This window comes from Ctenopharyngodon idella, chromosome 5, assembly GCF_019924925.1.
Source record: "Ctenopharyngodon idella isolate HZGC_01 chromosome 5, HZGC01, whole genome shotgun sequence".
Classification (NCBI taxonomy): Eukaryota; Metazoa; Chordata; class Actinopteri; order Cypriniformes; family Xenocyprididae; genus Ctenopharyngodon; species Ctenopharyngodon idella.
Genome location: NC_067224.1, coordinates 42,920,062 through 42,937,671, shown reverse-complemented (window position 1 = coordinate 42,937,671; position 17,610 = coordinate 42,920,062). Strand labels below are relative to the sequence as shown.

The 17,610-nt window shown below is 36.2% G+C and overlaps 2 protein-coding genes across 2 annotated transcripts; both read left to right on the top strand.

The window, feature by feature from the left end:
* Positions 1 to 124: 124 nt before the first annotated feature.
* On the top strand, positions 125 to 4,072 carry surf2 (surfeit 2). The gene is made up of 6 exons (XM_051894720.1): positions 125 to 371; positions 523 to 674; positions 1,976 to 2,079; positions 2,161 to 2,355; positions 3,498 to 3,637; positions 3,964 to 4,072. The coding sequence occupies exons 1-6, from the start codon at positions 297 to 299 to the stop codon at positions 4,048 to 4,050; spliced, it is 753 nt and encodes a 250-aa protein (XP_051750680.1). The 5' UTR covers positions 125 to 296; the 3' UTR covers positions 4,051 to 4,072.
* Positions 4,073 to 6,010: 1,938 nt separating this feature from the next.
* On the top strand, positions 6,011 to 16,164 carry surf4 (surfeit 4). Its single transcript, XM_051894715.1, has 6 exons — positions 6,011 to 6,247; positions 8,755 to 8,941; positions 11,446 to 11,522; positions 11,608 to 11,651; positions 12,185 to 12,371; positions 15,137 to 16,164. The coding sequence occupies exons 1-6, from the start codon at positions 6,200 to 6,202 to the stop codon at positions 15,401 to 15,403; spliced, it is 810 nt and encodes a 269-aa protein (XP_051750675.1). The 5' UTR covers positions 6,011 to 6,199; the 3' UTR covers positions 15,404 to 16,164.
* Positions 16,165 to 17,610: the final 1,446 nt, after the last annotated feature.

Sequence of the window (17,610 nt, the reverse complement as noted above, 5' to 3'; positions counted from 1 at the left end):
TGATGAGGTGAGATGCAATATAGCAATTTTCTGATGACTTTAAGATCTCTCATGTTTTCGCAGCTTTAAAAAGTTTTATTTCTGGCATTGCGATAGACAGTCTTCGGTCTCGCGTCAGCGTCGTGTTTATATGACGTCATGTTGTAGTTTTTGAAACGTCGCGCTGCGCAACGTGCAGCAAAACAAGCGTTTATCCACTTAGTTTAATGTTTAGTGTTTTTACAGCGGTTTTGTTTCAGTAGCATGTTCTCCCTCATATAGATTTAGTTTGTTTATGTTTTATTTATGCTGTCATCATGGAGGATTTACCAGACGATTTGAGAGCATTTCTACAGAAGCATCCTTGTTTTCAACTCACAGACTCTAAGAAGGTCAGTAACACAGAATTATGGCACATTTAAGCTGTTAAAATGATCAGTATCAGGAGATAAAGTCGTGAATGAATGTTTTTCCTTGACGTTTAGACACTTTGAATGTCTCTGTGTGTTTATTCAATGAGGTGTTATGTTTGTATTTTCTCAGATCAAGTGTACACTGAACGACCATGAGTTTCCCTGCAGCCTCGATGAACTGCAGCATTTCACTTCAGGAAAGAAATACAAGAAACTGAGCGCTGAGGCGGAGTTTGACTACAGGCAGTATGAGCCCCATATAGTCAACAGCACTAAACAGCCGTAAGTACACTTTAGTGTGTTTCGCTGCGTCCGAAATCGCGTACTGTCTGAGTAGGTACTACATTTGAATTTAAATTTACTTCACAACCGTTGAAAAAGTACGTTATATATAGTATGAATAAAACCCGGAGATACTACATCCGCCATGTTGTTACCGTCACGTGACCTACCAGCGTCATTTACGTTCCTTGGCTTCAACTCCATTCATAAATCCTCTCCCGTGGCCTCATGGGATTGTAAAGTGTTCATGTGCACTTCAGAATCTCGACGGAAGTAGTAGCCTAAGTCATCCGGGTACTTTTCGCCTACTGTTTTTCGAATGCTATGAATTCGGACATACTACTCTGTTCGCATACTGTTTTTCGCATACTACATAGTAGAGAAGTATTCGACTTCTGATGCAGTGTTAGCAACTGCAAAATCACAATACGGTTAAAGGTACACTACGTAACATTTTTTGTTCAAAATTGACAATTTAAATAGAGTCAGTACATCATTAATACTTATTCAAAAACGTTGTTTTGATTCACTATGGCAAGCCTGTTATAATTGTTTATATTTTTGACCTTTCAGGATTTTTTTCGCTGGAAATTGCATACATACGTCACTCATGCTTGTCTTATCCGAAAATAGAGAAATGTTGCTCCGGTGTCGTGAGAAATCGAGACCCCCTAGGAATCGGGTCTCATTTAGGACCCAGGCGGTAATGCCTGATCAAAAGTTGTTATCGTGACCTATCGTAACCTATTTCGCTAATGTATGATGTTTATTACATTAAGTGCACACACAACATGCTTGAAATATAAAACGAATGCCTATGTATTGCATATTAAAACAGATATTGGGTGCAAAAAACATACCTAATATAATATAAGAAAAGCTAGCAGGCTAATCGGGTAGATGTATGCTATGCTACTACATAAGCTAACTAAAAAACTGTAAGAATGAGAAATGCTTGATTTCACAATCTAAGCTTCAGTTACTAGTATATGAACCTTGTCATTTAACAGACATTAATGGTCATTATAACGCATTTTAAACGATTTAAACGTGATTTTGCGGGAATTATAATCAAGCGCTAAAAATACTACCGTTGAACTAATAGGATCACTCGCAGTCCTAAAGGAGACATGATATTCCTGGAGGGACTCGATTTCTCGCATGTGTCTGGTGTGTAATGACAGAGCTCGTAATAAAACATGAATCAACATGAGCTCGGCTTTTCAGAGATGGAGAGAACTGAGGGATTCGAAATGTTGTGAAAGCGACGCTCATGCATATTGTCGTTCTGTTTTCCTCAGTAATCATCTCTTCTGTAAACTCACGTTACGTCACATCAACCGTGTGCCGCAGCACGTTCTACGCCACGTCAGCGGCAAACGCTACAGAAAGGCTCTAGAGCAGTGTAAGTACATCCTGCACCTTGTTGTTTTCCTGATTAAAGGTGTTCATGGCTTTAACATGCAACACTTTGTCGTTGTGTCAGATGAGGAGTGTGTTCGTCAGGGTGTGGAGTTTGTCCCGGCCCAACTCAGACGGAAAAAGAGAGTCAAAGAGCACGACGAGGCCAAAGGAAGTGAGCGACGGCCCAAGAGGAAGGACGACAGCGGCATCTGGGCTCCGAGCTCGAGCGGCGCCGAGGACAGCGACTCCGACGACAGCATGTCCGACCTTTATCCACGTCAGTGCCGCGCTCTTCTCACGCGAGTCAACAGACCGGTGTTATTTTAGCTTTATTTATTACCCATAAACTGGAGTTTTAATATAAATATTTAAACTAATATTGTAGTTTTTATTACATTTTTTTTTTTTTTTTTAATATTTTGAATAGGCTTTTATTTTTATATTTTCAGTTTTTTGTTTTTATTTTAATTGTAGTTTAATTTTTAGAAATTGAATGTGCTTTTGTTAATTATTAGGCTTTTTAAATAAAAGTATTTTTAAAAAACAATTTAAATATTTGGAGACTAAAACTAGTATTTTAGTTTTTATTAAAGTTTTGGTATTTTGAATAGGCTTTTATTTTTATTTTTTGAGTTTGTTTTCATTTTCATTTTAGTTTAATTTTTAGTAATTTAATGTGCTTTTGTTAATTATTAGGTTTTTTTTTAACTTTTTTTTTTTAAACTAATGAAATATTTAAAAAAAGCTAATATTTTAGTTTTTATTAATTTCATTTTAATATTAGTTAAATTTTTAATGTTAGTAATTTTATGTGCTTTTGTTTTAAATATTAAACTAATGAAATATTAAAATTTTATTTTAGTTTTATAGTTTTATTAATATCTTGAATTGGCTTTTATTTGTATGTTTTCAGTTTTCATTTTAGTTGTATTTTTTTTAGTAATTTTATGTGCTTTTGTTAATTATTATTTTTTTGTATTTAAAAATCTAAACTAATAAAATATTTTAAAAATAATATTAATATAGTTTATTTATATTTTACAGGTTTCATGGTTTTATTAATATCTCAAATAAGCTTTTATTTTATATTTTTAGTTTTCATGTTAATTTTAGTTTAATTTTTAGTAATTTCGTTATGTGCTTTTGTCATTGTATATTTTTTTATTTAATTTTTCATTTTTTATATATATATATATATATATATATATATATTAGTATATTAGTTATTAAGGTTTATTTTATTATTTTTTTTTTTCAGTTTAAAGTTTTTATTTATTTCCAGATTTCCATTTAATAATTTTAGTGCTTCAACTTTTCTGTTTTTTTTTTTTTTTTAATTTTTCAACTAATATTTACATTTTATTTTATTTCAGCTTTATTTCAGTTGTTAATGTTAAGTGTGTGTCGTGTTTCTCACAGCGTCGATGTTCAAACAGAAGACAGAGGAAGAGCAGAACATGAAAGACGGGGAGGAAGATGATTTTGAGACTGACGATGATGATGATGATGATGAAGTATCTGAAATGGAAGTAGAAAACCAGGCGCAGAAACGCAAAAAGGTCAGTGTCACTGATTTGATTGACACGCATGTACATTTTAGCGCTGTTATGAAGGTTTGACATGTATATCTACATTTAATATAGTGAAAACTGCTACATGTGTGTCAACTTGTGAATTCACTGTATGCAAATTAAAGATTAGTTCACCCAAAAATGAAAAATCTGTCAATAATTCATCAATAATTCAATCATTCAAAAGAACGATGGAACGACATGATGGTGAGTAAATGATGACAATGTTCATTTTTGGGTGAATTAACCCTTTAACTGCATGAGAAACAGTGTGACGTCAGGGTTTAATGTGTGTCTTTCCTGTTGTTTTTCAGGTTAATTCTTCTGGCTTCACAAAGAAATTTAAGAAGAACAGAAAGAAGAAGGGTTTTAAACACGTTGGCAAAGTAAATGGGAAATAATAAAGTTTGTAACTCATTGAAATGGTGTTTTTTTTCTGTCATTGTTTCTGGAAATGGATCTGAATGAAGGGATTTTCATACATATAATGACTGTAGTTTGGTTTGACAGCAGGTTTACATGACAGCAGAGTTATATTAATATCTTTGAGATGCTTTTATAGTTATTCACTTTTTATTAATTATCACTGCACAGACTCCGCCTCTAAATGATGTTATGGGCAACGAGCAACGACAGTTTCTGGGATATTTTGGCTTCATTTTTCTCCAGCGGAAGGACGTGGAGAGCGTCTGTGATGTACAGTAGTACAGCTCTCTGTAGTGTGTAGTTTGTGGTTGATGTATATATTTGTACTCTTTTTCTATCAGGTTGTTCATTAGATCATCTGCTAAATGCCAGAAAAACTATTTTACTATTCAAGTACAAATTTGTAAAATTATTATTATTGTCCAAAAATGAAGGTTTTGATGATTAAATTGTCAATATACTCCAGTAGTGTGACTATGGAGATACAACTTATCATAAATTGTTGACATTATTATATGAAAGTAATTGATAAAGTTATAGATTTTGCATGATCTTGACTGGTTAAATGATGATTTTTGTAATCTGAATGGGTTGATTTACACACACACACACACACACACACACACACACACACACACACACACACACACACACACACACACACACACACACACACACACACAGAGGATGTTATTGAGAATCTGAGGATTCTTCATCAGGGCTGTAATGATCGTCAGTGGCTGCAGACGCCGTCTGTCTCCTGTATGTTTGATGTTGTTGATCACGTGTAATATTACAGCTCATGAAACAGATGTAGCTGTTATAATTATGTCCTTTTATTGTCTTTGATTTATATGAGGGGCATAGATAAATATTTAAAGTGTGTGTGTGTGTTTACAGCTCCGCCAGATGGGAATATGACACAGAGGGGCAAACTGCATGATTTTGTCTTATGATTCTGTTTCCCCACAGTAATAATTAAAATAATATTAATAATCATAATTTTTATTATTATATATAATATATATTATTTTTATATTATACTAAATAAAATGTATTTCATACTAATAATAATATTAATAGAACTATTATTTATTATTTATATTATTAATTATTGTTATATTATTAAATATAATTTATTTAATACTGATAATATTAACAATAATTTAACAATACTAATTAGAATAATAATTATTTTATTATAATAAATGTATTTAATACTGCTGTTAACAATGTTACTAATTAATTTTATCTTTATTATTATTTATAAGTTTTATTTTATTATAATACATATAATTTATTTAATCCTAATATTAACAATGTTAATAATTATTATCTATCATTTTATATTACACTAAATTAAAATTTATTTCATACTAATAATATTAATAAATATGCATAATTGCATAATTATTAAATATCATTTATTTAATACTGATCATATTAACAATTATTGTTATTACTTATTTATAGTATAATAATACATGTAATTTATTTAAAAGTACTATTAACAATGTTACTAATTATTATTTTTATCATTATTATTTATAATTTTTATAATACATGTAACTGATGTACTATACTAATATTAATAAAATATTCATAATTTTCATTATTAAACTTATTAAATATAGTTTATTTAATACTGATAATAATATTAACAATAATTATTATTTAATAATAAGTATTATACTTGTTATTATTACTTATATTTTTATTATTGTAATCAACATAATTTATTTAATAGGCTACTACTAGGCTAATATTATCAATGTTAATAATTATTATTTTTATCTTTTTATTATTATATTTATAATAATAATAATAATGAATATAATGTATCTATAATGTGCTTATTTTACTGAAATATACTAAAAACTATAACACATTGTTGAAAAAGTCTTTTATCTAACTGTTTTGCCGTGCGCGCGCGCGTTTGAGTATACGTGGCTTGCGGGAGGCCACTGTGCGCGCGCTCAATGATAGGGGATCTGTCGTAGCAAGCGCGCTGCATTGTGGGACGGCGGCGGAGGCCTAGACAGGCAGCAGCACTTTTGAGAGTTTAATACACGTGTGCTTATATTTTTATTTTCATATCGGTTATATTGCAGCGATCCGTGAGCGATGGGGCAGGAGGATCTGATGAGCGCGGCGGAGGACGTGGCGGATCAGGTGCGTCAATCAATCAGTCATCATTATCATCTCTAATGTTGATTTATTAGTGTGTGTGCATGACATTTATGATCTTATGCATGCGAAGTATGTTTGTTAAAGCCGTCGGCGTGTGTTTTTGTGCATTACTGACCCGGTGCAACACGACTTTGATCCATGTTTTGTTTTGTTTCTCTATCAGGATTTTATTTGGAAATTTCATTATTGACGTTTGAAATAAAATGCATGTGAATGCATGGACCAAAGAGGCAGATATCGATTACTAAATGATGTTAGAACATGCAAAACAAAATACACATTTAATGTAAGCAAGCAGTGAGTCGAGCAGTCACAGCTGTTGAACTTTACTGTACTTTTACTCCATTGATTTCTTGTCTTTAATCTCAGTACTGCACTGAAACAGCTCGAGGAGTGATTGCTCAACCTCTGAGGGTTAGATAACACATGCATTCTCATAGTTTTCTTCTGAAATCATCAGACTGTCAGTCATCCTCTGTAGTTCACTTGATATTGAAGTGTGCTTCACAGTGTGCTTCTGATGTTTGATGGTTTGTTTCAGGATGTAACTTAAATCTGGAGTCTAAATGTGGAAAAGTGGAGTGAATCGCAGGAGTTTCGGGTTACTGTGAGTGCTGGCTGGAGCGAAGTGCTGTAATGCAACAAAACCTTAAAGGGGTGGTTGATTATGATTACACTTTTTTAACTTTAGTTAGTGTGTAATGTTGCTGTTTGAGCATAAACAACATCTGCAAAGTTACGACGCTCAAAGTTCAATGCAAAGAGAGATATTTTCAGAAATCACTGTTTAAGGACTACAACAAACAGCTGGTAGGGACTACAACAAGCTTCTAATCGGGTTGGTGACATCACTAACCCTAAAATTTACATAAACCCCGCCCCCGAGAACACACAACAAAGGGGGCGGGGCCATGTTGGGCTGCTTTAGAGAAGAGGAAGAGTTGTTGTAGTAGAGTGTTGTTGTCATGCCGTCATTTTACACCGGACTGCTTCACAAACGAGGGTCAATTCAACACAAAAGATTAACATGACGGCACATGCTAGTGGATGAGTTGAATCAACTCCACAGCAACTACATAAATTTGTCCACTAACCATTCAGAAACGTCCAGTTTCGTTCTAAAAGTTGTAACTTCTTCCTGAGTCTCTCCATCAGTGTCGACTCCGGTTTGAACAATGTAAGGCTGAAAACTTTCGTCATTTTGGCTGCGTGAGATTCTCCAGCTTTGTTGTTGTTGAGCAACCGAAGCGTGAGCTGTTAAAGCTCCGCCCTCTTCTGGAAAACGGAGCTCATTTGCATTTAAAGGGACACACACAAAAACAGCGTGTTTTTGCTCACACCCAAATAGGGGCAAATTTGACAAGCTATAATAAATGATCTGTGGGGTATTTTGAGCTGAAACTTCACAGACACATTCTGGAGACACCAGAGACTTATATTACATCTTGTGACAGGGGCATTATAGGTGCCCTTTAAACATAAAATATTTGTTACTATAAGTTTGGCTGCATTTGAAATTGCATACTTCCCTACTATATAGTAGGTGAAAAACAGTGTGAGATGTCTGAATTCACAAAAGTCCTATTACTTCTGGAGAGATTCTGAAGTGTGCATATGATGGACACTTTACTATCCCATGAGGCCACGGTAGAGGATTTGTGAATAACACAACTGACACTGGTAGGTCACATGACAGTGACAAGTATATTCATACCATATAACGTACTTTTTTAGCTCTCACAATGTAAGTACACGTTCAAAATAAGTATCTACTTGAGAGTGTGCGATTTCGGACACAGGCGTACAGTCTGTTTGTTAGGTTGGAAATGGAATGCTGGGTGCATTGCATCATGGGATTCAGTAAGTATGCAGTGTGCTTTGGTACTGCAGAAATAGTATGAGCGCTAATATGGTTTTGTGCTGTTCTGAAAATAAGCGATGAATGTAACCATAACAATTAAATAACCTGTCATGGGGTCACTACTGTAAAACAAGCTCTGATTGGCTGTCAGGTTAGTTAGTTTTCTATGTCTGGTCAGTGATTGGCTGCTGGCAAATGTTGTTGTGTTCTGTTTATATCTGCTGCTATTTTAGCCGCACTAGATCCACGAGTCGCTCTCGTGTTTCACAACATGACTCGGTTCTTCCAGTGTGTTGAAATGAGTTTGTTCAAATATCATTCGCCTGTTTTATACAACGTTTTAAATGTATTTATTTTCTGTCTGTTGTATTTGTAAAAATCTTTAACTCTAATATGTCATCAAAATGAACAAGTAAGAATGTTGAACCTGACTTTATCCAATATTCAGATCTCTGTTCTAGAAATGTATGCAAATGAGTGCATTCATAACTAGATAATGCCTCGTTTGCATATTCAAACATAACATTTCAGAAAACTTCCCTCATCGTGTTTGTCTCTTGAGCATCAGATGTGTGTCTGACTGTCAGATGTGTGACTCTCTCTCTCTCTCTCTCGTTTGCCGTTGCAGTTCCTGCGGGTCACGAAGCAGTATCTGCCTCACGTCGCTCGCCTGTGTCTCATCAGCACGTTCCTGGAGGACGGCATCCGCATGTGGTTCCAGTGGAACGAGCAGAGGGACTACATCGAGGGAACCTGGAGCTGCGGATACTTCCTCGCCACATGCTTCGTGCTGCTCAATCTCTTAGGACAGATCGGTGAGACACACACTCTCACACACACACACACACACACAGGTTTGTTTTTGTGAATTGTGGGGACGTTCCATAGGTGTAATGGTTCTTATACTGTACAAACCGTATTTTCTCTCCCCCTACACTACCCCTAACCCTACCCATCACAGGAAACTGTGCACATTTTTACTTTCTCACAAAAACTCATTCTGTGATTTATGAGCCTTTTGAAAAATGGGGACATGGAGTAATGTCCTCATAAGTCACCCTCTCCTTCTAATACCTGTCATACCCATGTCATTATACACATTTGTGTCCTGATGTGTCACAAAAACACACACACGAACTCACACTCATGCACACACACACACATGCACACACACACTCTCACACAAACTCTCATTCTCACACTCATACACACTCACACACACACTCGCACACAAACTCATTCTCACTCATACACTTTCTCACACGCTCAGGCACACACACACTTGCACACACACACTCACACACACACACACACACACACTCACATACACACACTCTCACACAAACTCATTCTCACTCATACACTTTCTCACACACACACACACACTCACACACACTCTCACACAAACTCTCATTCTCACACTCATACACACTCACACACACACACTCGCACACACTCTCACACAAACTCATTCTCACTCATACACTTTCTCACACGCTCAGGCACACACACACTTGCACACACACACTCACACACACACACACACACTCACATACACACACTCTCACACAAACTCATTCTCACTCATACACTTTCTCACACATACACACACACACACACTCACACAAACTCTCATTCTCACACTCATACACTCTTTCTCACACACTCATGCACACACTCTCACACAAACTCATCACTCCACTCTCACACAAACTCATTCTCACTCATACACTTTCTCTCACACACACACACACTCTCTCTCTCTCTCTCTCTCTCTCTCTCTCTTACACACACACACACACACACACTCTCTCTCTCTCTCTCTCACTCACACACACACACACTCTCACACAAACTCTCATTCTCACACTCATATACTCTTTCTCACACACACTCATGCACACACACTCGCACAAACTCTCATTCTCACACTCATACACTTTCTCACACACACACTCACGCACACACACACTTGCACACACACTCACGCACACACACAATTGCACACACACTCACGCACACACACACTCTAACACAAACTCTCATTCTCACACTCATATACACTTTCTCACACTCACACACACACACACACACTCACACACACTTGCACACACGCACATGCACACACACTCCCACTCACACAATTGTCCATTTGAGAATTCAATGCTAATTCAGTGTTTGTCACTCATTTTTCTGCTCATCCCAACAAAAGGACATTTATAGAGTTTATTATACAAAAAGATCTGACCACAGAATGTTGCAACTGTCCAATCTCAGAAAAAATATTCATACATAATTTTCTGAAAACAAAAAACAAACCGTTGCATTGTTGAAAGAAAAAAAAAGTATGCATTTTAATTGCTACATTCAGAAAAATGTAAAATACCAGTAAACAAAAAACAAACAAAATGTTTCCAAACAGCACGGTAACACTTTACAGTGAGGTCCCATTAGTTAACATCAGTAACACAATAACAATGAGCAGTGCATCTGATTCAGTATTTATTCATCTTTGTTAATGTTAGTTTAAAAAAATATATATACAATTGTTCACTGTTAGTTCATGTTCACTCAGGTCCATTAAAATAATAATATTAACAGATACAACTTTTGATTTTAATAATGTTTTAGTAAATGTTGAAATTAACATTAAGATTAATGAATGTTTTAGAAGTATTTTTCATTGTTAGTTCATGTTAACTAATGCAACCATATAGTAAAGTGTTACCAACCGTATAAACATGTATTTTAGTTCTACTTACTCCATTAAAGAACCCTTCAAATTTAACAGCATATGGAACAAGAATGAAAACTAGAAGTATAAAATTATAGTAGAAATTATAAACACAAGCCTAAGCAAAACTAAACCCACGATATAAAACATTTCTGTACGAATCCACAGACCAGTCATTTCTATTTCTCCAGCAAATGACTTCATGCATGAACCAATATTTACTGTCATTTACCTGCAGAAAGACACAAGTGAGGAATTAGGAAGAGAAACAAGACATTGCATGTGTAGTCCAGCTGGTTGCTAAACTATTATTTTTTTATGCAATAATGGACTTTTACTTCACTCCTGTCGCAATATCCATGTAAAACAGCAACCTTCACTTTCGCAAAAATGTTTGTTGTGCTGTACAACCATTTACAATGAGCCGTGTAACTTTATTATGTTTGGATGATGAATAATCTGCGATGCTAGAACTGTTATATTGTGTGTGCTTTCTTTTGCATTAAATAAGTCACTTTGGAACAAGTCGCAGCACATTTCAGATGTTAAAAATTATTCGGTGACTGATGTAAGTCTCGCCCGCAGGAGGATGTGTGCTGATCCTCAGCAGAAACTTCGTTCAGTACGCTTGCTTTGGGTTATTTGGCATTATCGCACTACAGGTGAGTGAAGAGCATGTGCGTCTGCGCTGGAGTTACAGTCTGTACCTTCATATCTGAACATTAATCAGCGTTCTCTGTGTTTCAGACTGTTGCCTACAGTATTCTGTGGGATGTCAAATTTCTCATGAGGTGAGTTCAGATGCAGTAAACATCTCATTATAACAACAAATTCACTCCTTACAGCAAGACACTAGCAGATATCACCATACTTCCCTAGTTTATTAATCACAGAACATTAAAAAGGACCCTTTTGCAAAGTCTTAATGTTGTTTTTGGGCTCTACTAGAGCAGGTTTTCCTGCTTGAATGTTCCTCATTTAAATAATTCATGAGCATAATAAGGGGGCGGGGCCTGGTTGAGTTAGTTAGTAGTGTGTTGAAACTGGCGGTTATGGTAAGGGGCGGGACATTTCCCAAACACCAATCACAACACACTGCTCCAGCCAACCAATCAGAGCACATTGTGCTTTTCAGAAGGAGGGGCTTCATAGTGACAGGAACTAAACAGAGCGTTACTGACAGACTGGGAAGAGAGGAGCTGCAACAATGTCAAAAATAACATTCAAGCACGAAAACCTGTTCTAGTAGAGCAGAAAAACAACATCAAGGCAGAATATGGGCTCTTTGAAGGATGTGAATGACCCTTTTCTGTGTTCCTGCTAGAAATCTGGCTCTTGGTGGAGGTTTGTTGCTGCTGCTGGCCGAGTCTCGCTCTGAAGGGAAGAGCATGTTTGCCGGCGTGCCGTCGATGGGCGAAAGCTCTCCCAAACAGTACATGCAGCTGGGGGGACGCGTTCTGCTGGTGCTGATGTTCATGACGCTGCTGCACTTCGACGCCAACTTCTTCTCTGTAAGTTGTTTAAAGTCTGTGTGAAACGGAAGTTGCGCTAGTCTTTTCTTCTCTATTGTGCCATGTATCCCAATGAAACGCTTTGCAAACAAGAACAAATGTAGGACGGGGCTTGATTTTCTTCGTGGGGAATTGATTGAATGGTTGTCGTTTGTTATTGGTGGATCTCATGTGAGTGACAGGTTGCCCCGCCCCCATCATCAGAGAAGAGATGCCACTGAGAAAGGCAGGGGAAAATATTCTGATACAAGATTATGAGAAACATGAATTCAAACAAAAATACTGATGTGCACCGATAAATTATTTATTATAAACATTGGAATATTGCATAAAAAAATAAGAGCTGTTCGTTTTGATTTTATGGTGACTTTAAGTGTTAAAAAAAAGAAAACAATCAATGATAGCACAATAGTCTGGCAAGTATAAATAATCAGTCTACATAAACTTTTGAACATTTGTTTAGACAATTAACACAGTATGTGTAGATGAAACGGTACATATTGTTTCAAAGCAGTGATAAACAGGAAAATAACGTTGAAGCTTTGAGTTTTAACTTCTTTCTGTGGATTGGAATGAATGAAATTCGACACAGAAGCTTCAAATGACTGTGTGAAGACCGACGACACGTCTGAGCTGCTTTCTGACATGCGCTCTGAGATGGTGAACCCAGGAATCAAATGTCATGCAGATACAGTAAAGCATGAAACAAACTCGAGTGCACAAGTGTGTTCATTTGCACACTAGTTTGATTCAAATGATTCCAGCCTGACATGCAGAAATGAGCCACTGCTGAGGAGACATAATTTGCATGTTCCCAGTCACACATATTAAAGCACGATATGGTTAATATATTGTTTATTTCTTGTTCCAAAATCTAACTGTATCATCACACAGCTCTATGTAAAGTTCTCCATACATACAGTCCACTCACATAAAGCGATATATACTAGTATTTTTAAAATCTCGACTGCCTGTAACTATATTATGGCTATTTAAAGTTGGATATATAAGTTTATACAACATATTCTACCAGTATCGCCACGGGAACCGTTTCACCGTTCACTCCGCTGTCAGCATTCTCACAGCGAGTGTCATGGCGGACGAGCAAACCCACCATATTTTTATAGATGCTACTGTTATTTTGTAATGGAATGTAGTTTTACAGTTTTTAAGGCAAGAATATAGTTGTTTAGACCTCAGATATGCGATTTATATGTAAACATATAACACCTATTTGAAAATATTTGTTTAGACGCTTTCAGAGATGTGAGCTCCTGGCCGTCAGCGACCGCTCAGCGCTCGTATACCCGCTGAGAACAGCTTCACCTCGGCCAGTCCTTTGGGAATTTGCCGCTGGTTCTTATGTAGATGGTGTTTAAACATGAGATATAATTCGTTTTGGGTATATCAAACGGGCAATATTTGGTCTTATTAATCTATTAATTGTTCCAGAGCTAATAGATCTGGCTTAATGGCTATATTGAGTTTCATAACTTTATATTTGCATTGAAATTAAATCCTAGCTTAAATACTAGAGCGTTGCTTTTGTATGTTTGACTGAACTGTTTGCTTGTGTTTATTTCCTATTTTATGTCTTAGGGCTCATTCACACATAAGCACTCAAGAATGGTTTTTAAAAAAGCGCAGCGCAAAACGCGAGGGTCTCGAGACACACTTTTGAGAAGTGATGTAATAACGGAAATAACAGAAATAGCCAAACAGCAGAACTTGCTACTGTAAACAGAAGCTGGCAACGCTTGCCCCGCCTCTGAGTTCTTCTGATTGGTCCACTGTTTCGGAACTGACATTGATAAGCGGCGCTGCATGTAAAAGTCTTAAAAACACGGCGCTCATGTGCGAGGCACTGCAAAAGATGCGAGACGCGTGCGTAACGGTCATACATGTCCGTCTAGCACATGTTTACATAGAAAAACAATGGAAAAGTAGCGCATTGGAATAGAAAAATGCGTTCTGTGTGAACGGCCCCTTATACTGTTATAATGGCTATTGTTGTTTGTTTAAATATTATTGTTCAATAAATAATATTTAATGTAAATAACGTGCCGTATTTTTCGTAGAAAGAGTCCGTTAGTGATTTCGACTTCAGTGAAAGTTACATTAATATGCCATTAGATGGCAGCAAAGACGTATATGAGTGAGTCAGTCAGTCGCAAAGACTTTTATATTGAAATGGACTGAAACAAGGAAACAAGGACGTTGTTTTTACTTTAAACAACATCTTACGAGTCGCAACTGACAAATGCATTGACTAGCGCTGGCATGGGAAATCCTCTTAAATGTTAAAAGGACAAAGACAAAGATATCCTCAGCGGACATTCAAACTGATTTTTGTTATTATGAATATAAGATTGACCTGAAGAATATCAGCTAGATGCAGGAAATAAAATGGTTCTTGTATAGAATCGCTGCAGAACCCCTCTTTTGAAACTTTTATTTTTAAGAGTGTAGAAAAAAAAAATTTTGTTTCCCCAAAGAACCTGTCAGCAATCAGAACATTTTTCCACTTTTGTGGAATGGAAAGATTCAATGGATGTTAAAGGTTCTTCATGGAACCATCAATGCCAATGAAAAACCTTTATTTTTAAAAGTGTCTATATAGCAAATTTCAACTGCTTGATCGTTTATATCGCCGCAAAATGTAATTATATCATCGTCCAGCTCTAATCTGCTAAATGCGACTCTAAGGCATAAAGATATTATGGTTTTCTGTAAAGATGTAATTCAATCCTGTTTTTGTCTCCCAGATTCTTCAGAACATGGTGGGAACGGCTCTCATCATCCTGGTGGCCGTCGGATTCAAGACCAAACTGGCGGCGCTCACGCTGGTGGTGTGGCTTCTGGCCATCAACGTCTACTTCAACGCTTTCTGGACAGTGCCTGCTTACAAACCCATGCACGACTTCCTGAAATACGACTTCTTTCAGACCACGTCGGTCATCGGAGGCCTGCTGCTGGTGGTCGCTCTCGGCCCGGGAGGCGTGTCTATGGATGAGAAGAAGAAGGAGTGGTAAGAAGACGAGTGTCTTTCAGTTCACCGCCCGGGACGCAAGAACTCACACTTGTAACACACCGTTACCCTGTTCGTCCTCTTCATTACGTCATTGTTTTCTCCACTTCCTCTTTATTTTAAGTGCGTTGTTAAATACTGGAGTTTTATTTGCCATATGCCACTGATTGCAGCAAGCACTCAGTTTATTTTTGTTCACTTCAATCACGTTTTCTTGCATTAGTGTTTCTAATTTGTTTTTGTATTTAAAAGCGCTGTTGAGAGATATAAGTATGTGAAATGGACTGAACAGGTTGTGAATGTGACTGACTGGTTGTCCGTCAAAACGGAGCAGCTCATCAAATCATCATCATCTTCATCTTTCTGGAGTCTTTATAATGTTTGTGGTTGAATTTCATCGGAAACTGCCATTGGATAACGTTGATCGGTGATGTTCTTAAGGGCCGAATGCATAAGACGTTTGTGTCGTGCATCAGATGTGAACTCCGTACTGTACGCGTCTCAGTCGAGTTAGTCGTTCGTCTCGAGTCGCAGCAGCGACGGGGACGTTTAATTCTATTATTTTACGATCTACGCAGGCTGAGTAGGACGAGAGCTCCTATTCTTCAACTTGATTTATTGTCTTGCCCAAGTGTTTTCTGTTGATTATATATATATATTAAAAAAAAAAGTAAGTCATTATATTGATTTTTCAGAAGTTTATATTGTATTTTTGATTTTCAGATCATGGCGGAAAAATAAAGCAAAACCAACAAATAATGAAAATGTGTTCTGATGTGATTCATTGTCTCAGTTCTTTAACATGGTGGTTCTTTTCAACCAAGGACAAACAATCATTAAAATGAGCCAAAAACAACATAAAAATCCCCTTCATTTTAAAAGTGTGATTTCTAGACTTTGAAAGCAACGTGCTAATGTGTTAAAACATGCTAGCAATGTATCAATTCAAGCTAGCAACGTATTAAATCAAGTTCATGTCAACAACATACAATGTTTTAAGCATGTTAGCAACATGCTAACCATGCTAGCAACATTTTAAAACTGTTAAATCATGTTAGCAATTTGTTAAATCATGCTAGTAACATGCTAATCATGTTTACAACATGCTACCAACATGTTAATAATGGTAACAACATTCTAAATTGTTAATCATGCTAACAACATGCTAAAGCATGTTAGAAATGGGGTAAAAGTGTTAACAAAAAGTTAAAACATGTTAGCAAAATGTTAAAACGTTAGCAACGTGTTAAATCACGCTAGCAACATGATAATCATGTTAACATGTTAATAATGGTAACAATGTTCTAACATGTTAGAAACAGGTTAAAACTGTTGAAAAGTTAAAACATGTTAGCAAAATGTTAAAACGTTAGCAACGTGTTAAATCATGCTAGCAACATGATAATCATGTTAACATGTTAATAATGGTAACAATGTTCTAACATGTTAGAAACAGGTTAAAACTGTTGAAAAAATGATCATGCAATGGGATAAAATAGCTTCTCTTCCCTGCAAACGATACCGTGAAGAATGTGATTACTTAACCAAGTCAAAAACAAAAAAGGTAAGCAGGTATCCATATTGATTTCAGTATCGGCAGACGCAAAACGCTATAAAAGGTGACAACTTTTAAAGTTAAAAAACGATATAAGTTACACAAACGATAAAAGCTCATTGTGGTTTCTCGGTTTGATAGATTTGAGCAACCATAAACGACGCAAAACATAGGAATTTTGAGTTTGTGATTGGATTCCTATATAGAAAAAAATCACTCCTTGCCCTCCAGCTGCATTTCGGGTTTGATTTTGGTTGTCATTTGTTAAAATAAATAAAATAAAAAAAATAAAAAAAAAATACAGTGTGTCGGTGTCTGTCATAGACTGTAAAAAATGCCCATGAATGCCCGATTCTCCTCCGTGGTCATATGGGAAAGTGAATATTTACAAAGACAACACTAAAACTACAGTTACATTTACACCCTTCAAACAAATAAATGGATCGACTTCTGTCAGCTTGTTGAACACATTTTTTTTTTATTTGGACATTTTCTACCATATGATGGTTGAAGCAGCAGCACGTGACACTGTTTCCACGGTAACCGGATCAACATTGTAAACAGAATTCTACAAAACTGAAGTGAAAACACCAAATGATCATGCAATGGGATAAAATAGCTTCTCTTCCCTGCAAACGATACCGTGAAGAATGTGA